The 22,889-nt window shown below is 39.1% G+C and overlaps 2 protein-coding genes across 3 annotated transcripts; one reads left to right on the top strand and one right to left on the bottom strand.

The window, feature by feature from the left end:
• Window positions 1–368: 368 nt before the first annotated feature.
• On the bottom strand, window positions 369–21,801 carry LOC146690256 (interleukin-1 receptor-like 1). 2 transcript variants are annotated; one of them, XM_085435237.1, is made up of 12 exons: window positions 21,558–21,797; window positions 15,345–15,411; window positions 14,701–14,950; window positions 14,358–14,547; window positions 11,703–11,853; window positions 11,385–11,453; window positions 6,457–6,583; window positions 6,010–6,158; window positions 5,763–5,900; window positions 4,359–4,520; window positions 3,999–4,144; window positions 369–1,237 (listed from the first exon to the last, which is right to left on the bottom strand). In XM_085435237.1, the coding sequence occupies exons 2-12, from the start codon at window positions 15,406–15,408 to the stop codon at window positions 989–991; spliced, it is 1,695 nt and encodes a 564-aa protein (XP_085291363.1). In that variant the 5' UTR covers window positions 15,409–15,411; window positions 21,558–21,797; the 3' UTR covers window positions 369–988. The 2 variants fall into 2 exon arrangements, with proteins under 2 accessions (XP_085291363.1, XP_085291364.1); XM_085435238.1 differs by lacking the exon at window positions 369–1,237 and adding an exon at window positions 1,246–3,696 and having other exon boundaries at window positions 21,558–21,801.
• Window positions 15,783–20,687, top strand: LOC146690257 (uncharacterized). Its single transcript, XM_085435239.1, has 3 exons — window positions 15,783–16,497; window positions 16,583–16,700; window positions 16,832–20,687. Exons 1-3 carry the CDS (start codon window positions 16,348–16,350, stop codon window positions 16,990–16,992), a joined length of 429 nt encoding a protein of 142 aa, XP_085291365.1. The 5' UTR covers window positions 15,783–16,347; the 3' UTR covers window positions 16,993–20,687.
• Window positions 21,802–22,889: the final 1,088 nt, after the last annotated feature.

Here is a 22,889-nt window from a genome sequence, read left to right as displayed (position 1 = left end):
GACAGAGATCTTGACCCCCCGATGTTCAGCACAAATTTACGCCGATGAACACCAGCCTGACATAAACATTATTAATGAAATTATATGTGGTTTTGAAAAAGTTCACTAATATTAAACATTTAGCAACAGCAACGTAGTCACAATGTGACTTACGTGACTTCTGTGGTTTGCATGCAGCAGTCACCTTTTATGATTCTATTGTCCCCTCCCCCCATCTCTTTACCCAGTGTTCTTAAAAGTGAACACAGGGTAAAGCTCTTCATATTTTTGGCCACCAGATGTCACCAGAGAGGACTGCGTTGAAAAGCTTCGAGTAATGCCGGGGCAAGCCGTGTGTGAATTATTAACGGACCCAAGATGCAGACTGCTTAAGTTGTGAGTGAGCTTTATTAACAAAAAGGTGAAACAAACAGGGGCGAGGTGGACGAAAACCAAAACCTAAGAGTAAACTAAACTGGGAAAAGCTAAGCAAAAACAAACCTGAAACCTTGAGACGTGAAACAGAGATGCGGGGAAAATGCACAGGAAAGTGGAGGGGAACAACACAGACGAACCAGCAACTACTACGACAGAAGACACGACTAAAATACACTCAGAGAAACACAGGGACATTACACACAGGTGGGGGACACAGCTGGGAGTGATTAACGTGACGAGACCAGGGAGGCAAACTGAAAACACTCACATAAGACGCAGACCTTCACAATAAAACAGGAAACACATACACGTAATGACACAACACACAAACTTAACACAGACTGAGGGACACAGAACATAGGAACATGAAACGTGAAAAGGGAGAGTACAAGAAACCCAGAATAAACAAAACCACAGAATAATAATAAACCAAAACATAAACACGGATTCACAGACTCCGGACCATGACAAATGGCTTCTTGGGATTTATAAAAGATAAATCCTGATCATCCTTTTCTTACATTTCCCAATATATGTACAAAACATTAAACAAAACGTGTTGAAAGATGTATTAGATAATAGTAGACTGTGCACATTTTTTGACAGGTGTGGCAGGCATCAGGTATCTCACTCTCTTCCAGAAGCGAGAGTTCCATGCTGCAGCGCCTCCAGAGCCCTCTGGCCACTTCAAAGGGGCACTCTTACGAATCAGGTGCTGCAAGCCCGGGGGGAGGTGTGTGTATTGCTGTTGCCCCGTGTCTCCTAGCTGGATCAAAATCACACTCAGTTCCCTCTGGACCAATGCATGGTGGAGCCCCACCTGGTAAATCATCAACAACACTTTAGTCACCCTTTCACTGTACACTTAGTATTTTTATTTACATAAATGCTATCTAGTAGTGCTACACATTGAAAAAATTGAATAAACTTAAGTATAAAAATATGATGCCATAATACACATATAAGTAGAATCATTTGTTTTCACAACAATCAATCTATTCCTTATTAACACAGCAACAGATGCCTCAAGGCGCTTTATATTCTAAGGTAAAGATCCTATGACAATAGAGAGAAAACCACAACAATCAGAAAATTTCCTATGAGCAAGGATTTTGTGATAGTGGGAAGGAAAAACTTCTTTTTAGCAGGAAGAAACTGCTAGCAGAACCAGGATTAAGGAAGCGCAGCCATTTGGGGGTTAGGGGAGATAGGAGAAAAAACACGGTGTGACAAGAGCCAGATTAATAAGAACTGATGATTAAATGCAGAGCAGTGTATGAACACACAGAGAGTGAAAAAGGGGTAGTTATATGGACAAAATTGTTTTTCTTATATTTTTATGGCTCAGTAAAATAATCTCAATTAAACCTGCAGGTTAACTAATTTGTGTATGTGATCGAGCTTCATGGATACATAAAGCTGGGTATCGTCTGCATAATAAGGAAAACGTATGCTATGCTTTCTAATAATGCTGCCTAAGGGAAGCATGTATAATGTAAATAGAAATGGTCCTAGTACAGAACCCTGTGTAACTCCATAATTAACCTTAGTGTGTGAAGAAGCCTCCCTATTTACATGAATAAATTAAGATATGATATGTCACTTACCTTTGCTAGTGTCAAGGTAAGTGACGCCTGATAACTGCAATGCCTTTTCTAAACTTCTTAACATGTCACCCACATTATGTTAATAAAAAGGTTCAAACCAACAATTAAATTAGTAAAAACTAACCATAAATTAATGGAACTGAAAGGAAAAATTCAAAATGAAATTCAAAATATTCAATTGTGCACCAACTATTCAACTATGTGTAACTGCTATTACTGCTTGTTTGCTTACTTACACCAAAATAAAGTTGATGGTCATCGTGTATAAAGCCATATGGAGTGGATGTATTGAACTTGTAGCACATGGCCGTGGTCCCCAAATGTCAAATGTCTGTTTCTTCAAATAGTGTCTTTGTGGAGAAATATAGTATAACAGCCACACATTGTCCCATTTACCATTATGTTTATTTATTTCCAATATTTCAGTCTGTGTGACATGTCTAATAGCCAGGCATCCTTAATTGGCCGAACCTTACTGAATGCATGCATAGATGCAAATGTTTGCATGGACACTTTATCTCTGTATCTGACAAAGTTTGCAAGGACCAAAAAGTTGTAATTGAATAAAAATGTAATGGTAACAGTGTGTGGAGGTTATGCTACATTTCTCCACAAGGATTTTTTTCCCCCTATGTGCACTTGTTTCCTTAGATTTGCTGTAAAAGTATTGTACTTTTCCCACCGACGGTATTGTACTAGAGTACCAGTATCTTACATCATGCAATACCAATAAATTAGAGTACAGGAATATAACTTATATTTACTTGACTACTTTACTTGCACTTTATTTAAGTGCTGTACCATATTCTGCTTCTACTCCACTATATTTTGGATGCAAATATTACAGTTTGGATTCCACTTGTAGGTATTTTTTAAAATGATAAAAGAATCTGAAGTGTAATTCCACACAATAGGTATATACTATAAGTATTTAAAATATATTGTGCAGTTATATTGATTATACACCCTGTGCACCATTAAGCTAATTAAGTAGAAGTATAACTTTTCAATACTTTTTTCCACACTGCAAAACAGTTATCCAACACAAAATTATACTTGTGCAACACAACTTTTCATGTAATAAATCTGAAATGGGACACAGGGCTGCACAGGATTCTGAAAACTTTTGTCATTAGCCAGCTCAAAATTTCAAACAGACAAATATAAAAGGAACAAAAATGTATGTAATTAAATGAAATTGAAAAGAAGTGTGAAGTGGCTAAATCAGTCATATTTTAAAGAAAGATAATTAAGCAAAACAAATTTGCCTACTGTGGAGAAAATAGAGAGGATGTTAGCACCAAGCCTCTTAAACCATTATCCAGTGGCAACAAGTGTACTTCCTCTCAGGACCTGCCTCCTGCCCTGTTCGCCTCCTACAAAGCCAGGAGGAGGAAAGCCAAGCAGTTGGCAGGGTCCTCACTCCATGTCTAATGCTTTCTACAGCAAATTATTCTGCACTGAATTGATCTCTAACTAAATATTCCAGTTTCAGTGAAATTAAATTGCATTTTATTTATATAGCGTTAAATCACAACAACACTTGCCTCAACGCACTTTATATTGCAAGGCCCTACAATTTCTTGTGGACCTCCTTGTGTGCCTTGTTCTTGGTTCCACAACTCCCACCCCCATTTAAAAAAGATGCTACAAAGGCCCCTGCTCACGTTGCCTGCAAAGCAGAGAAAGACAGACAGAGAAAGTGGGAAACGCTGGATAAGCGTATTTATGTGAGTCTCTTAGTATGCAAACCTGCCAGGTTTCTGTGAGCCAGAGAATTCTGATGTGTGGATTGTGACAGCATAAAAGATGAACATAGCTACCTCGACCCCACTCACTGGTTTGTGAAGTCCAATTTTAAAGCCTTTGGATGAGCACTTTGGGTGCTTTACAAGTCCTTGAATAATGATTTGTCAATCACAGGTCATTAGGCCAATGAGCATACTCCCAGGCAGTCCCTGTCTCAGTTCTCACCTGCCAGTCAAACCCTCCCATCACTGAGGTTTGGGGTGAGGCAGGCCATCGCTCTGTCATCATGGAGCCTGATCCCAGATCTGGTGTGAGAATGACTATGAGCCTCCTGCTCTGATTCATGCATTTCTCCACCAACTCCAGACGATCTGTTGTGGTACAACAAAAAGAAAAAAACAACAACAACAAAAAAAAACAGGTACATGATGGCTCTTTAAATTAGGCAGCACAACACTGGTATCCCTTTAACACTTAAGCTGGGCTACAAAGAACACTGCAGACAATAAAATACCTGAATCACAAATACAAAATATATTGGTTGTTGATGTCCAAAATTACAATTAAAGCACATAAAACACTGACCTTCCCCTGGTATGTCATCCCTCCCGTGGATAAAGAGCCGATATCCGCACTTATCTTCGAGGACAGAGGGCAAAGTCTGTGTGATAAACTGAGAGAGTGTGTCCTCAGTGATCTTGTCCATTGGTGTCTGGTAGACCACATAGGCGTCATATAAACTTGTGTCTGGGAAACAAACAAACAAATCAGTGGAAATTTATGTGTACTTTCTTTGACAAGGTTTTCTCAGTTTTTTTTATTAATGTTTCTTCCTTATCGGCTCATTGTGATGTAAAGTGACCCTGTCACCACAATAAGTCATTTGTGTTTGAACAGTTGTGGTCAGAAGTTACAAACACTCATCATTGACATGAATGTGTAATTTTTAACTTCTTTGAACCTTTCTTTTTCCAGGGTGGAACAATTGTACAGCATACATCTTTAATGAGTTGAAACATACAAAAAAAACCCCAACAACAATTGGGAGGACAGGTTTCAATTCATCCCACAAATGCAGAGTCAAGATTATGCATACAGGCTCAAATATATGATAATAATACTACCACTAATATTTGGTAAGATGCCCCTTGACCAGATGCTTTTAGCAGCCCCCAAAAAGTTTCTGACTCAATTCTGGATGGATGTTTGACCACCCTACTTGGCAGAACTGGTAGGTTTAAATTTGTGATATCATCTCGCTTTTGGGCGTCACTCACAAATTTTCAATATGGTTGAGGTCAGGCTTTGGGAAGGCCAATGTAGAAACTTAATATTCGCCTGGTTTAACCTTTCCAAAACCAGTTTTGAGACTGTGGAATATGCACACATGATAAATGGCTGCTGAAAACTGGGTATATATTATCGCTCCAACTGCACTTTATGGACCCCTGTGTTGCTGTAATATGTGAATTGCCACAGTGTGGGATTAATAGAGTCTATGTCATGCCATCTCAAAAGCTTTCTCCAAAAGGCATTTGGCTTACTTGTTCACCATAGCCAAAGTGAACCAGCATTTTTTATATGTTGTTTGAACCTTCAGAAGGAACCAAAACACTTCAGGTTTACTTATTTGTTATTCAATTTGGTTACTCTTGCATTTTTCTTATATTTCTAATTTGTCATATTGAAAACCACTGGATACCACTATTTTGTAGCAAACAAGCTGATGAATATTTTAGGAAGTAACTTTTGTTTTGACATAATATTTCAGGGTCTATAACCACAACATCTTCCTCTCTTAAGTCTTGGATGTGTTAAACTGGTGCATTTTTCCTTAAAGTATAGCACTGAAGCTAGGGAGCAGGAGTAGCAGCTAAACTGGCTCGGTCTATCCTCTGAAACTGACTAATTAGCATTGTACTTCATTCCTTTACTGTTGGTACAAAACTAAGATAATAAAGCCCCCAAGAAAAATATTTACTCTCTTACCTTTATTGCTACTGCTTAGTGGGAAGTAGGGTCTGAAGAACAGGGCTAAGTCAATGGCAAAGTATTTGACCAAAACAGCGACAAAAACACCAACGAATAACATGCATACTCCTCCAATGGCAAGTGGAATTATGGATTCTAGGAAACACAAAATTATAGTGTAAAATAACATTTCCATGCTTCGCTAAAAGTCAACAGACATTTTTGTTAGCAAGGCTAAAAAACAATCAATGGCCCTGTGACTGACCTTTCCGCTTAAGAGTTAAAGTGGCATTCTTTGTTACGTAATAGCCCTCGCCAAAACACTTAAACTTCTGTTGAAAATCCTTAGCAGACACTTTTTTAATGGTGAGGATTGCAGTGGCAATGGTATTCTTTGAAGGTTCCTCAGTTGCTCTAACAAAGAAGATAAGAGTTTGTTTTGTTAAAGAAGACAAAGGGTCAAAGACAAAGTTCAGCAGAAAGGTTCACTGCAGACAAATGAGAGGAAATACATAACAGTTACTATTTAACATATTTTCAACAGATCTTTGAGGTTCTCTTAAGTGTGACTCTTAAACAATAGCACTTAAAGAGGTCATGTTAACTTATTCTGTAAAACACCTTAGAAGCACCTTAAACTACATGTTGAAATCCACTCAAAGGATTAGCAAAACATTAAGTGTACATTGTGTAAAGTATAAAAGAGGCTTACATTTTGGTAGTTTGACTATAACCATCCCTGTTTTTGAAAGGAATTCCATTGATGTACCAGCTGGCATTACAGTCATGTTTCACATTAGTCCCACACAAAACTGAGCAATTCAGCTTAATCTCCGAGCCTGGAAGGAAAGAAGGAAGGGAAGAAGGAGGGAAAGAAGGAAGGATGAAGAAAGAAAGAGGACGGGTTAACCCACTGGAATACAGGGTAAGATGCACGACAAAGGCGCACATTCCCCTGAATGCACAGTCAGTAAAACTGGGGCATTATTCTTTCCAGAGTTTTTATATATTCCATGTGACCAGCTATGGAGTAGTAATAGGATGCCTTGAAAATCTTTCCCGATGGCCACTCGTTTAACACCTCCACCAGTTTGTCAAACCCCAGCCAATCGGTAACAAACATCAGGGGGTGCAACACAGCCCTAATTCTATGTTTATTCCTGTATTTAGTTTCCACTGGCACTAGGATGCCTGTAAGCCCTGATTGCAGCAACACTCCCTTAAACGGAAGGTGGCAAACTTGCAAGCCTGCACCATTGCCTTAAATGCATCCAGGAAAGTCTACAGGTCATCCACCTCCGTCATTTTAAATAAGTCCACCTCAGAGAGTGGAGGTGACAGTGCTGGAGAAGCCGCCACTCCTTCCTGGGTCACCGGGTACATTGGGCACCAGTGTGGCAGTTGCTCCTGCCACTGTGAGCTCTCCCCAGGAAGGGCAGAGGGATGCATTTTACAAACAATTTTATTCACACAAAGCGTTACACACAATCTTTCTCTCTTTCTGTTTTTGGCTTTGTCTTGTTTCTGGCCCCCACACCTACTGCCAGAGGAGAGGTTAATTAGACAGATGTGCTACCCTCATCATCAGGCACTGGTCCCCAAAAACACACTGCTCCACCTCCCCCCTTCTTAAGTGATGAGTCAGTCACTCCCTGTATGGATGCAACTTTAGTCCTGCTAAGTGCTAACTGAGTAACTTTCAGAGGATCACTGTTATTAACCAAGTATTTGCAGTGTTTGCAGCCTTACAGAAACCTGGTTGCAGCAGGATGATTATGTTAGTTTAAATGAATCAACACCCCCGAACCATTCTAACTACCAGAAATCTCGAAGCACAGGCCGAGGGGGCGGTGTGGCAGCAATTGTTCACACCAGCCTATTAATTAATGAAAGACCAAGACAGACTTTTAATTCATTTGAAAGCCTGATGCTTAGCCTCGTCCACCCCAGCTGTAAAACTCAGAAACCAGTCTTACTTGTTATCATCTATCATCCACCTGGGCCTTACACAGAGTTTCTGTCTGATTTCTCAGACTTTTTATCTGATTTAGTTCTGAGCTCAGATAAAATAATTATTGTGGGTGATTTTAACATCCATGTAGATGCTAAAAATGACAGCCTCAACATGGCATTTAATCTGTTATTAGACTCAATTGGTTTCTCTCAAAATGTAAAAGAACTCACCCACCACTTTAATCACACTCTAGATCTTGTTTTAACATATGGCATAGAAACTGAACATTTAACAGTGTTTCCTGAAAACCCTCTCCTGTCTGATCATTTCCTGATAACATTTACATTTACAATAATTGATTACACAGCAGTGGAGAGTAGACTTTATCAAGGTAGATGTCTTTCTGAAAGCGCTGTAACTAAGTTTAAGAATATAATCCACCCACTGTTATCATCTTCAATGCCCTGTACCAACATAGAGCAGAGCAGCTATCTGAACGCTACCCCAACAGAAGTCGATTATCTTGTTAATAATTTCACCTCCTCACTACGTACGACTCTGGATACTGTAGCTCCTGTGAAAACTAAGGTCTCTAATCAGAAGTACCTGACTCCGTGGTATAATTCTGAAACACGTACCCTAAAGCAGATGACTCATAATCTGGAGAGGAAATGGCGTGTCACAAATCTAGAGGATCATCATTTAGCCTGGAGAAATAGTTTGCTACTTTATAAGAAAGCCCTCCGCAAAGCCAGAACATCTTACTGTTCATCACTGATTGAAGAAAATAAGAACAACCCCAGGTTTCTCTTCAGCACTGTAGCCAGGCTGACAAAAAGTCAGAGCTCTTTTGAGCCAACAATCCCTTTAACGTTAACTAGTAATGACTTCATGAACTTCTTCACCAATAAAATTTTTATCATTAGAGAAAAAATTACCAGTAATCATCCCACAGATGTAATATTATCTACAGCTACTCTTAGTACCATTGATGTTAAGTTAGACTCTTTTTCTCTAATTGATCTTTCTGAGTTAACTTCAATAATTACTTCCTCCAAGCCATCAACGTGTCTTTTAGACCCCATTCCTACAAAACTGCTCAAAGAAGTCCTGCCATTAATTAATTCTTCAATCTTAAATATGATCAACCTATCTCTAATAATCGGCTATGTACCACAGGCCTTCAAGCTAGCTGTAGTTAAACCTTTACTCAAAAAGCCATCTCTAGACCCAGCAGTCTTAGCTAATTATAGGCCAATCTCCAACCTTCCTTTCATATCAAAAATCCTTGAAAGAGTAGTTGTCAAACAGCTAACAGATCATCTGCAGAGGAATGGTTTATTTGAAGAGTTTCAGTCAGGTTTCAGAGCTCATCACAGCACAGAAACAGCTTTAGTGAAGGTTACAAATGATCTTCTTGTGGCCTCTGACAGTGGACTCATCTCTGTGCTTGTCCTGCTAGACCTTAGTGCAGCGTTCGATACTGTCGACCATAATATCCTATTAGAGCGATTAGAACATGCTGTAGGTATTACAGGTACTGCACTGCAGTGGTTTGTATCATATCTATCTAATAGACTCCAGTTTGTGCATGTAAATGGAGAGTCCTCTTCACACACTGAGGTTAATTATGGAGTTCCACAGGGTTCAGTGCTAGGACCAATTCTGTTTACATTATACATGCTTCCCTTAGGCAGTATCTTTAGAAGACATAGCATACATTTTCACTGCTATGCAGATGACACCCAGCTCTATCTGTCCATGAAGCCAGATAACACACACCAATTAGTTAAACTGCAGGAATGTCTTAAAGACATAAAGACCTGGAAGGCCGCTAACTTTCTGCTTCTTAATTCAGATAAAACTGAGGTTATTGTACTCGGCTCTGAAAAGCCTAGAAATATGGTATCTAACCAGATTCTTACTCTGGATGGCATTACCTTGGCCTCCAGTAACGCTGTGAGGAACCTTGGAGTCATTTTTGACCAGGACATGTCCTTCAATGCACATATTAAACAAATATGTAAGACTGCGTTCTTCCATTTGCGCAACATCTCTAAAATTAGAAATATCCTGTCTCAGAGTGACGCTGAAAAACTAGTTCATGCATTTATTACTTCCAGGCTGGACTACTGTAATTCATTATTATCAGGATGTCCAAAAAACTCACTGAAAAGCCTTCAGCTAATCCAAAATGCTGCAGCAAGAGTCCTGACAGGGACTAGAAAGAGAGAGCAGATTTCTCCTGTTTTGGCTTCCCTTCATTGGCTTCCTGTTAAATCCAGAATTGAATTCAAAATCCTGCTCCTCACATACAAGGTCTTAAATAATCAGGCCCCATCTTATCTTAATGACCTTGTAGTACCATATCACCCTATTAGAGCACTTCGCTCTCGCTCTGCAGGCCTACTTGTTGTTCCTAGAGTATTTAAAAGTAGAATGGGAGGCAGAGCCTTCAGTTTTCAGGCCCCTCTTCTGTGGAACCAGCTTCCAGTTTGGATTCGGGAGACAGACACTATCTCTACTTTTAAGATTAGGCTTCAAACTGTTAGGATGCCTGGGTCGTTGACCCAGGGTTTTTGAGTTTACGATATTATTTATACTTTCTAGTCTTTGGTTTCTTTGAGTTCTGTCTTATGGTTTATGTCTCTGTCTTCTTTAGTTGCTCTGTCTCCCCTATCACCTGCATCCCCTTGTCTAGTTCGCGTCTATGTGTATCCTTAGTTCCTATATCCCCGTGTCCAGTCAGTGTTTGTGTCTGCCCTGGTCCCACGTCTCTGTTCCCTTTGTAGTGCCTGCATGTGAGTCTGCGTCTTTGTTCAGTCTGTGTTATGTGCTTCCTGTTTTACTTTGAAGGTCTCTGTCTTATCTCAGTGTGTTCAGGTTACGCTTCTTTGGTCTCGTCAGTTCTAATTTGTCCCAGCTGTGTTTCCCTCCTGTTACTCATTCCCTGATTGCTCCCTCTGTGTATTTAAGCCCTGTGTTTCTTAGTGTCTGTGTCGCGATCTACCGTTTTCTTAGCTGTGTGTTCTGTCATTTCTCTAGTTTAAGTTTGTTTTGAGTTTTTTTTAGTTTTGTTATATTTTGAGTATTAAATTAAAGCCTTTTTTGAGTTCACGTCTGTCTCCGGAGTCTGCACCTTGGGTCCTATTCCTGCCTGCACACAGCCACACCTAACACAAACTTTCCTTTTTGCTAAAGCATATAGTTAGGGCTGGACCAGGTGACCCTGAATCCTCCCTTAGTTATGCTGCAATAGACGTAGGCTGCCGGGGGATTCCCATGATGCATTGAGTTTTTCCTTTCCAGTCACCTTTCTCACTCACTATGTATTAATAGACCTCTCTGCATTGAATCATATCTGTTATTAACCTCTGTCTCTCTTCCACAGCATGTCTTTTATCCTGTCTTCCTTCTCTCACCCCAACCGGTCGCAGCAGATGGCCCCGCCCCTCCCTGAGCCTGGTTCTGCCGGAGGTTTCTTCCTGTTAAAAGGGAGTTTTTCCTTCCCACTGTCGCCAAAGTGCTTGCTCATAGGGGGTCATATGATTGTTGGGTTTTTTTCTCTGTATCTATGAAGCGCCTTGAGGCGATTTATGTTGTGATTTGGCGCTATATAAATAAAATTGAATTGAATTGAATTGTTATGACAGCAACATGTTGACATGAAGATGAGATTTTATTACCTTCATCAGCAAACTGCTCCTGCGACTCATCAGCTGGGGTCAAAATTTCTAGGTAGTGCACAGCTTTTTCTGCGAGCAACCAAAAAGAGTGAGACATTTTTAATCCTCTAATAGGACATTTGGTATGCTATAATATGGGTATTGTTTTGAAAAATCAGGAAAACCTGTGACATACATACAAATCTTTAGCTCTGGCTCATTATTAAACATGTTAAATCAACACGCCATTACAATTTCACTTATAAAGTCAAGTTTATGTTGGTGTCGCAATGTGTTGTGTTGGTATCCAGAACTAAACACCAAAGAATGCAGTTTCACCTAGAAGTATAAGTTCCCTCGAACCTGACGTACTGTACACCTTATTATTGTATGCCCAGGTACAAATACAGGTGTAGAGGCCCTCGTGGTCTTTGGTAGCATTATGCACTCTCAATTCGACTTCATGCTGATCTTCAATAAGAGTATAGTCCTGCACCGAGAAGGGCACAAATAGGGAAAGCAACACATTTTACTTCAATGAACATGGTCTGTTTTGTAAATCATCACAATGGCCCTGTCAATTACATCATTGTGGCTTAGTTTGTAATTGTTGTATTGTAAAAGTTTAGAGGTTTTTAAAGTAGCTCCCTTTTTATTAACTTGCAATCAGGTTCTTGCTATAGCAATGAAACCAACACTTTTATCTTACATAAAAATGTACACTGGTATTAACATGGACAATGTTTAAAAAGTTAAATAAAATTCCTTTGTTCAGAAGTCAAGCAACATTTTAATGTCATCAACTTCCAGGGCCAGTGGAATCATCTTTTGCCCCACTGGTTTCACTGGTTAGTACTGGTACTTATTACCATCAGCAGTCAGTTCTGGCACCTCTCAGCTTTGCAGCTTCAGAATCAGAATCAGAATCAGAATACTTTATTCATCCCGAGGGAAATTAGGGGTTACAGCAGGCAGCACGCTAATGGCGCATGCGCACTCACAAAGGAACCTTCTGACCAACTTTACACAAACATCACATTGGGCAGACATGTCAGAAGGTAGGCTGATAGGAAAAAAAACAACGAAAATACACTACATGAGGTAAGAGGAGGAGAAAAAAAAACTCCACTCAGACTGAGCTCCTAGTGGGAGAACAGTTTGATAAAAGAAAAAACACCTCAGCACAAAAGCACATGACTATCAATACACCATAGAAACACGAGACAAGCAACAGGGGCGGGTAAAGGGTAAGAGAGAGCCGGCGTAGACAGCGCATCCGGTCCTGCAGCATCTGTGCTGGTCCAGTTGACTGCTATCATCCCCGGTAGGGCACAAGCATCGAAGGCGTTGGAAAGGGAGGGGGATGAGTGAGTGCTTATCAGTGTAAGTGTGTGTGTGTGCGTGTCCATAGTTTAGCTGAGACAGTGTCCTTCGGCCTATCAGGCTAAGTAAACAGTCCTCCAGCCAATCCAGGTGTCCTTCATGGGGCGGGAAGAATAGTCATCACACAGTCGTTATCAGGGAGTTGTTTTGGTGGGCTCCAGCCTTGGGCCTGCAGCTGGGGCCGTGGTGTCCAAATGTTGAATATTGTTGATTTCTCCTTTGTGAGCAGCTCGAATTCTAGCACTCCGAGGCTGGTCTCTCGATCTCCCGTTGAAGAGCTGCGAGCCTCCCCATGATGGTATCAAACTTCTGTTCCGTGGTGTTGTCAGTCTTTTGATTCTGAGACCTCACAACTGCAGTGATCCGTTCCACGATGTTTTCCAACTGTCGCTGGTTGGCAACTAGCTCTTGCACCTTTTTAGCAAAGTATCCAGAGTCATAAACCAGGCAGGGTCATACCATCAATTAATCCAATGGCCTTGATCCAAAAACGATTACCGAAGAGTCAGAAAAATCCCCCCCAAAAAAACGTGTATTCAAAATGGCCAAGCACCAAATCATTCAGCGTAACAAACAACTGGCAAACACACACCTTTATAGGGAGTTTGTACGTGTTTTGGAGTTTGCAAGTGTTTTGGAGTTTGCAAGTGTTTTGGAGTTTGAAACGTGCTTTGTCTCTAGGGGCCACCGTAAACCCCCCTCCCCCCTAAACAAGCTCCGAGTGAGCAACGACGTAATGGGAAATTCACAGAGAAACTTGCGGATTCTTCAACTGACCGCTGCGGCACTCCTGCTATACAGGTGAAAATAGAGCAACAGGACCGCTAGTCTTTGATTTTATTTATTTTCTGCTGTGTTTTACTTGCATCTATTTGAAAGACTGAGTGTAAAAACAAAAAATATTTTATGTGCTGGAATGTGCAGAATATAGGTTTAAATGTTAAACTAATTTCTTCAAGTCAGAGAATGTTGCATATAATTTAATTTTTGCTTGATGCATAAAGTTAAAAGCTTAAAACTAATAAAACAAGTTTTAAAAAGAGACTTTTCCATTTGATTACATTTTGTATGATGGATTATGCAGAAAAAGTAGAATTGGGCTGAAGGATCTATCGCTTTATCACCTATTCAGGTTGTAAATCGTGTTTTTAAAAAGTAACTAAGTAACTAAGTAATTAATTACTTTTGAAAATAAGTAATCAGTAAAGTAACGGGATTACTTTTTTGGGGAAGTAATCAGTAATTAGTTACTGATTACTTTTTTCAAGTAACTTGACCAACACTGGTTCAAGTGCAGTTATTTTCCTCTGAGTTTTGATTCTGTCCCTAGTTAGCTAACATAAACTAAAGTATCAACTTCTATACTGACATAAGATGACATGAATCATCACACTGAACATGATTTTTAAAACTGTATTTCTTAAATCCAGCTTCACAGCCACACATCTATGTCCGTTTTTGAAAGCAGGGCTCCATGATGTCACTTAGCCATTATATGTGTAGTGGCAGAGGTGGATGACCTGTAGACTTTCCTGGATGCATTTAAGGCAATGGTGCAGGTTTGCAAGTTTGCCAAACAAACAGGAAGCTGACCTGGGCTTTTTGGCCTACCTTGTACCAGGTGATGTTTCCTTTGAATGCACTACATGTGCTTCGGACTCGTTCTGGACATGGGACCTTTTTGCTCTGGTCAGAGTTTTTGATTTCTCCGTAGTTTAACATCTTGCTTCCTCTGTAACTTGCATTGAACACTTCAATTTTCACAGCGTGGTTAAAACATTGTCCTGAAGACTTGATTTCCCTAAAAGTGAATCAATGAGTGGGAAGCACATTAACAAAAAAAGAGACAAAAAAAAGAAGAAAATTGTTTTAGAGTTCAAGAAAACCCAGACCATCACTAATGTTAGATGCTAGATAGAAATTTTGTAACATATTTCGTAGAGATGATTCTTACCAAGCAGCGTAATCTCCAGAATCAGAAATGTTGAGGTTTAAGAGAAACAGTGCTTCGCCTTGGTAATGCACCCTGGCTTTCTTATCAGAGGAAATATTCTGAATTTGGGTGCTATATTTGTACCATGTAAAATTTTTATTGTTGAAGTTTGGTTCTAAAATAAAAGGTACATAAAAAAGAGACTCCCCTTCAAGCACTGTAATGCTCTCCTCATTCATGATCTCACATTGTGATTTGCCAGAATCTGAAACTGAGGGAGAAGCAGATAGAGGTGATGATAAGTGCAAATGCAAATGTGAAAGGTGTGTTGCAGATGCTACAATGCTGTACGATGAAATGAAAATGTTTATGAAATGTTCCTTTTCTTTTTTGCCTTAATGTTTTTCAATGATTTTTATGGCCTTTCTGTCTTGCCATACATTTTTACCTTCTACATTTTGGCTTTGATGTTTTGCTGACCCATCAATGATAACCTTTGATATAACTTTTTCTACAACTTGCTCAAAATTGTCATGATATGCATTTCACATCAGCGGCCTTTTGAGCCTGATTAATACTGGGTGTGCCGCTTCACCAGGTTTCATTGTAAGGTGTAAGATGTGCGGTTTAGCACATGCAGATGAATCGTGTACTGTATACACCACCTGATTTCCATTCTGATATGGATGTCACCACTGCAACAAGAAAGAGAAGCTGGAAAGCATCCATTAGCTGAGAGAGAGAGAGAGAGAGAGAGAGAGAGAGAGAGAGAGAGACATAGGACATTCAAAGCCAAACCACACTGTTCTGAATCATGTGATATATTTCATATTTAATTACACTAACTTGACTTGCTTTACTCATACACTGTCAGTCCTGCACATAAGCTTTTACCATGGCCTCAACAGCTTAAAGTGCTTCTCCCTGTCTGTTCCACAAATAATGTGACAGTTCAGTGATTCTTGAGATAAGGGACAAAACATGTCCGGCAGATAAAACCCAATTTTGTTGTTAAAAATATGCATACAAGTGTTAACCCAACTGCCTAAAAGACAACAGCCACTATGGTGTGGTGTCCCTTTAAGACACCCAAGTCGAGGGTTGATGGTGTCATCGGTTTGTGCCACTGCTCTGCTCTCTCTCTCTGTGATGGTGTGGACATGTGCTTGCACGCTAGTAGATGAGGAGGGACGGATTTTATGTTTTACCTCTCCAGACACCTTTGTTTGCAACGTTATGGGTTGTACGAACACTGTGCGCTATGTTTGTTAAGCTGCAGCCGTTCAACCGGGCTTATATGGTTGATGAAGAGAAGGTATACTAAAGAACACACTGTGGAATCCCCAACGCCAGTGTGAGTGTGTATTCTTTTGGCTACCCTGCTAAGTGTTTTGCCGCCTCCTCTCAACCACTAAACGCAACCCGACGTTACAAACTAACAGGGCGGCCCTTAGCGGCTGGAAACTAGTGATGTGACGTTCTGTATCGAGTAATGGAGGGGGCGTTTCCGCGATGCGCGTATCGAGGCTTGCTTCATTTATGGGAGGAGCTGAAAATGATGACGCCGAAGCCTCACTGCCCGGCTGTACCACGTGACTGGTTCATGAAGTGTTTCGAACTTTGCCGCGAGCTATGACAGCGATATAAACCCTCAGACTTCATTCAAAAATGTGGGTGTTTGATGGAGAGTTGCGGTTAGTGAGAGTTTGGAGGTTTATGAGAGTGAGGAGAGAAAGTCAGGAGAGAATGGAGCCAGCTAAGAAGAGGAGGATGTCCTCCCCTGTGTGGGAACATTTTGATCTTATTCCTCCCAACAAGGTATGTAAATTTCTACAGAAGATGTATTTTCATAATACTGATGGTGCAATACAATTTATGTTAAGCGGCTTTACTTTTGTACAAGGTGAAGTGTTTGCTATGTGCCAGGCAGCTGGGATATAACAACAACACCTCATCCATGCTTAGGCACTACAGAGCTTTGCATGAGAATAAGGGGAACACCGATTGTGGAGCAAGACCAGGTGAGCCATCAAATGCCATGATAATACAGCATGCAGTAATGTTACTACATGATATAACAATATTATACAGCTGTAATAAGTTACGTGTGTGATATTTATATCTGTGCTTTGTCTTTATTGTCTTTCCTCAGGAGAACAATCTCAAATAGATGAAGACCTGGTTACCATGGTGATTGAGGACTCCCAGCCATTTAGCATTGTGGAGGACAAAGGATTCAAAAGATTTGTTAAACCATTAAATCCTAGCTATGTTCTCCCCACTAAAAAGGTCATAAAAGCAGTGAAAATTTAGTTTTTACAGAATAAAATGTGAACAGGCAGGAGTGTGTAGCTGTCCATACCTCAACGTTACAAAAGCACAACTACTGTCCACACCCCAACCACACCTCACCTCACAGTAAATGATCATTTCCATTTTAAGCATTTCCAAATAATCATTTTCCATACTGCCAGTATAAATATACACAGTATTCTGCCATCACTACAATATACATGTTTTACACATTCCTTTTGTTGTTGACATTTACAGGCTGTGTGCAAAAGGCCACATTTCAATGTCTTGCCAACTAATATTTTTACGTCCAGTAGATGTCCTACTAGAGCAAATGAAGCTTCAAGAAGCTTTGCGCTGGGGTGAACCAATTGGATGAAAAGCTTCAGTGCTTCATGAAGTTTCATCTGCCCATCACTATCCCCGGGGGTCCAGACACCATTTAAAGGTTCCAGGAGAGACCATTGGTAAAGAGAGTGTGGTGAATCTTTTTGTGCTTGGGTTTCTGGGTTTTTATAATATTGGGTTTGGTGTAACATTAAAGTGAAATATTTATTAATATGTAAATGTGAAAATGTATTTATTTATTCTTATATTTATCTACCACATTCCTTGATGATGAGCAGCTGTGCAGGATCTGAAATAAGGCTACCAACTGATTTTAAAATTCCCAATAAATAGTCAATAAATATTTAAACTTCTTTTGTGCAAATCCATGCTTAAAGTGCAATGCTAAATAAAGTGCTTGATAAGGTGCTTTTAATAAAGTGAAAGGTGTGCTCTAAAGTGCTATACAGATAATATAATATAAATAAATGCAGTAAGGGAGTCCTCTTCCTTACACAAACCAAGGCAATTTTTTATATGATTTTGCATTTTTTATACATATTTATTTATTTTAAATGGTACAATACATTACCAGTACCTTAAAAATCCATTGTCCAGAAGCAGGTGTGATAATATTAAAATACAGAAAAAAAAATTAAAAGTAATGTAAAATTAAACATCATGGCTCTCGTCACTAAGTATTTAATTCAATACCTAATATCAAAATATGCAATTGAAAATTTATTTTTACATATTTTTTAAGTGATTAAAATCGTGTCCAGAGTTTTTGTCAACACCATCAGATTTTTTTAAAAGTACATCAAAAATCAGGAATTATTGTGGGTAGCTTACACTCTGAGGACCCCTTTATCACTTCCTGTTTGATACACATGCCATGAGGTCACTGCTGTGATAATTTTTTTTAAATTTTAATGTCATTTATTGCATACCTTTCTGATAAAACTCTTTGTCACAACCATAGTGTGTCACCACCAAAGTCGATGTAATGCAAGATTTAATTATTTTTTTTGTAAAAAGAGCTTAATTTAGGTAGATTGTAAAAGCCATAAGCAACTGATGAAAAACAAGATGGCTTCTGTCAGATAAACATGTGTTATGAGACAAAGTCGGGTATTTTGTCAACACCATCAGGATTTTTGTCTGACGGTGTTGACCCTTTTCCTAATGGTGTTGACAAATGCCACAAACGTGTGCTATTCACCATTTATATTAAGTTATTTTTTTACTAATATTTCAGATATATTACGTCCTGTGTATTTTACTGATATTTCTGCTTCACAGATGTGTCAAATATTATCAAATTTGTCTTATCTTGAATCTCATTGTTTATGTTTATATTATTAATCCTGTAGGAAAATGCTTAGTCCTCTGCATTTAACCCATTCACTCAGTGATGCAGTGGGCAGCTACAAATCATGTGGCGTCTACTGAGCTAGCTGTGCCTCGAGAGTTGGTCTTTAAGTGATGATGTATGAATCCTGCTTCCGGGCCCAAACTACTCTGTGTTTATTAAGCCTGTTGTGCTGTTAAAATGTTTTAATGCTTTTTATCTTGTTCTATTACATCAGAACAAGCCCCTAAAAGAGCCCGTTCTCACTCCCGAGGCGTAATATGCTGACGATTTGTCACCTAGCGTAAAATGTTACGCTTTGGGAGTGAGAACGTGTTGCCTAAAAACAGTCAGTGATCACGTCAGCCTAACCATCGGGAACCCTCACGTTAACTTTTATCAAGTGGTAAAAAGTTAGCATTCATCCTCCAGCTTCACTGTATTTATATTATGCTAACATAGCTGTGTCACTAGCGATCATGTAGCACATCACTATATACCAGCTAGCCCAACTTCAGTAACCTGACAATAGTCACTGCTGTTCAATTTTCTGTCTCTATTTATGTTGGAAGTGGTAGCAGAGCTGGTTTATCATGTTCAGGTGGAAACAAGCAATCTAACTTTAACTCTGTTAAATTTCATATATTCTGTTTTCATGGATGCCTGGATGTTACACCTGGTAGAGCAGCCACACTGATCATTTTATTAAAGATGAAAGAATTTAGACAGATTGTAACTCTCAGTGATGCCGCAGAGTTCCTTTGACTTTGGGATCTGCAGCGGAGTTTGGACCTGGAAACGGCTAATGACATCAGACTTAAAGACCGGATAGCATCTCTATTGCTTAATGCATAATTGTGTTGTGAATATTCATCCTTAATCTGTAAAAAAGCATAAGGTTCAGAAAAATTATAGTAATTACAAAATGGTACATTTCAGGCTACAATAGCACAGGGGAAGCTGTCAGTAGAGGAATGAAAGAGAAGGAACAGGGATGATTAAAAAAAGGAGAGAAAAAGTTAACAGCCAGCCTGAGTTGAAGAAAGAGTTTCTCATAAAGGAAAGGGAAAGATGGAGAAATAGAGTGAAAAAGAGAAAAATAAAGAACATCAGTGATCTGAAAGAAAGAGAAAAAAGTCAGAAGAGAAGGTTTTGGAAACAAGCACAGAGACAAAAGGAGAGAAAGTCCAGCAGGGTCTAAACACACAACCACAGAACTTTAGGAATCAAGGAGTAGTAGGCAGCTACTTGCTGGTGAACTATTAGGATGTAGAACTTGACATGTGCAAAAACAGAATTGTTATGATGTGTCTTGTGATATTACAAAGGTTGCTAAGGTTTAATGGTCATTTTGAAAGAAATATATTGTTTTCTACTAGTGTGTCAACACCGTCAGATTTGTGTCACCACCGTCAGCACCTTGTCAACTCCATAATATGGAGTTTTTGTTTATTTTTCTCTTTTGAAGAACCATATATTTTCCTCCCTCATGATCTTCCTATAAAAATACGTAATTTTCTCAATGTGTAATTTGCATTCTGCTTAATGTGATTGTTTCTTATAGAGATTAAATACAAGCTTCTGAAAATATGTATGACTGTAACTCTAATAATAAAAAGCCAAAACAATCTTACTTTTAAACCTGGTATAATTACTTTGAAAACATATGTGCATAAACAATAGAATAGAGAAGCTGCTAATAGTCAAAGTGTCTGAAACAACTTAATTTAAAATATATATTTTTGCATTTCTTTGTGTCTGACGGTGTTGACAAAAACCTTGCACTTCTCCAGCAAAAACATAAATTATTAAAAAATGTTACACCTGGGAGATTGTACCAAAACATGGTGAGACAGCCAAAACCTTGTGTAACAATTATATGTAAATATGTTTTTAAAAAATCAAAAAATATATTTTAGAAAATTAAAACCTGTTTTGTCCCTAATCTCAGGAATCACTGAGTTATGAAATCAGTTAAAATGCTGCTCTCTCATCACTGGTTGTTCAAAAGAACAGAATGCTGTGCGTTTTGTTTTTCTCAGGCTTGCATGTTTCCTTTGGTTTTGAGCCAGCTGGTTGCTGGAGAAAGCTATCAACTTAGAAGCCTTTCAGTGGACCGATAACACAGGAACTTGTCAGAAGAAGTTTCAGATGAAATTGAATATGACACTGATTACCTGTGAAGATTGTTATCAAATAATTCCTGGTTATCAAACTTAATCATCTTGTCATTTAAGGACTTTTTGCACAGTGCAACACTTCTCACAATGTCCTTGACAGACTCAGTGGCTGAATAAGAAATAACAGCTAAAAAAACAGCAAAAGGACAAAGTGAACACAAGTCACATGGTGTTACAGTGCCAACAGTATAACAATCTGTCTGTCAAGAGTATAGTTGTAGCATCTCTGACATGTTTTTAAACATGTCTGAGAGCAACAGAGACACACCACATTCATCTTCAGTAGAGAGCCTGTTCACATAGAATTGCTACAAATGTTCACCAATATTTGTAACCGCTCAGTCGAGTTTCACTTTGAATCATATCTTCTAAACAGGAAGTTTATAATTTTGCAGCTTGAGCTCATATCAAATCAAAGTGTTAAAATCCTGAATAAGTCTTATAATAATTCTTGAATAATTCAAATTGAATACTGATTCGATCCACTATGAGTTTAAAGAATTGCTAGCTTTAACTGTTCTGTTTTCCAGATGCTGTGGAAATAACTATGGAAGAGATCTGAGAAGATCTGTAAACACATCTGTAAAGCCTTTATAAAGTTTATAAGTTATCTTCTCACCCTAGTTCTTCTTTCTGTCACTTAACTTGGAGTATACCTATTTAGAACCTTAGCATATCCTAAAGCAAGGAAGTTAAAATTGTTAGTAGTAATGAAAGTGTTTGCTTACCTCACAAAAGTGTGTGTGCTGGCCGTTGGAGTGTAATCAGCTCGAAGCTGCCGGTATGGTTGTTTCTCTCACTCTCTCTCTCTCTCTCATGCACACATGCTTCGTCACCAGCCTGTTTCCCGTCTCTCATGTTGGACCCGCCCGGGGTCCATGCTTACATAACAGTCACAACAACAGCAGTGCGACTGTTACTTCAACAGGCAGACTTGAAAAGCTACACATTCACCTGAACAAAACAACCACATGTTAATGCTGACGGGGTGTAGATGTAACATAGAAATCTATATCACTAAAAGCCACTCGGTAGATCAAAATTAGAAATGAACACCCATGTTTAGGCACATTTTCTTGTTTATGTTATTTAAATGTGTTTCAGCCATAAGAAAATTTGCTACAAACTTTAAGCTAAAGATAAGCAGAAGAGAATGGATGGATGACAGATGTTCATATCATTTATGTACATTTTCAGCAGTGTACCTGTGTAATATATCTGTATTGTGAGAGCTTGTTTATACAGATCTGAACAGACGTGCCTGATGATCCTCCTTATGACTTTATAATTAAGGTAATCTGAGCCTGTGACATTTCATATTAAAACGGGCAAGATCGGTAAGTTCGATTCTGACTTAGTAATGTTAGGGTCACATGCTTGAGCCCCCATTTGGTGGATTGTCTTGTAATGCCTGCTTGCAATAGTTTTATTATTAGTTCAGGTATAGCAGATAAAGTGGCACTGAAATGTGAGCTTGGTGTTCTCTAATATACAGTTTCTACTATTTCTTGTAGGTGAAAAATTACATGTGAAGTTCATTATCACATCAGAGACACTTTTTACACTGTGATCCAGCATGACAGAATTAATTTTACAACAGGATCACAAGCCCATACACGCACCTTAAAGTGAGACCCGCTCAAACACCAAGGAATGCTCGGCTTATCCCACTCTGGGAATTATAATCACATTTTCCATGACTGGAAACTACGCGGAATGGGCAAATATGCCCTTTCAAGTAAGCACTGCATGTGGGTGTTTCCAGTTAGGGGATTCCCTGAACAGATGTGACTTTCACCACTTCCAGTCAATAAACCCTCCCCACTGATCAAAGTTCTGGCCTGGAGTACACTGAAAAAAGGACTGGCCATCTCTTGGATTTATGTAAGCATCTTGCATGTATTTAACACAATTGCCTCATGTTTTAAAGTTAAATGTAACTATATAGTGTAAAAACTACATGATATGCAGAAAGGGTGTATTAAATTGTTCATATCATGTTCAGGTGAAGTAAGTCAATACGATAGCAACGTTAAATCTCGTGAAACCACGCGTGATTT

Source organism: Copadichromis virginalis, linkage group LG16, assembly GCF_057382275.1.
Source record: "Copadichromis virginalis isolate Kocher_CV1m ecotype Utaka linkage group LG16, C_Virginalis_male_GT1.1, whole genome shotgun sequence".
NCBI lineage: Eukaryota > Metazoa > Chordata > Actinopteri > Cichliformes > Cichlidae > Copadichromis > Copadichromis virginalis.
This window is presented reverse-complemented; position numbering and strand designations above follow the sequence as displayed.

Coding starts and splice junctions, on each gene's coding strand:
- LOC146690257 (XM_085435239.1), top strand. CDS start 16,348: ATGTGGGTGTTTGATGGAGAGTTGCGGTTAGTGAGAGTTTGGAGGTTT. Junction 16,498..16,582: donor ATCTTATTCCTCCCAACAAG/GTATGTAAATTT, acceptor CTTTTGTACAAG/GTGAAGTGTTTGCTATGTGC. Junction 16,701..16,831: donor CGATTGTGGAGCAAGACCAG/GTGAGCCATCAA, acceptor GTCTTTCCTCAG/GAGAACAATCTCAAATAGAT.
- LOC146690256 (XM_085435237.1), bottom strand. CDS start 15,408: ATGGATGCTTTCCAGCTTCTCTTTCTTGTTGCAGTGGTGACATCCATA. Junction 11,854..14,357: donor GAAACATCACCTGGTACAAG/GTAGGCCAAAAA, acceptor TTCTCGGTGCAG/GACTATACTCTTATTGAAGA. Junction 1,238..3,998: donor TGGGAGGGTTTGACTGGCAG/GTGAGAACTGAG, acceptor ATGATTTACCAG/GTGGGGCTCCACCATGCATT.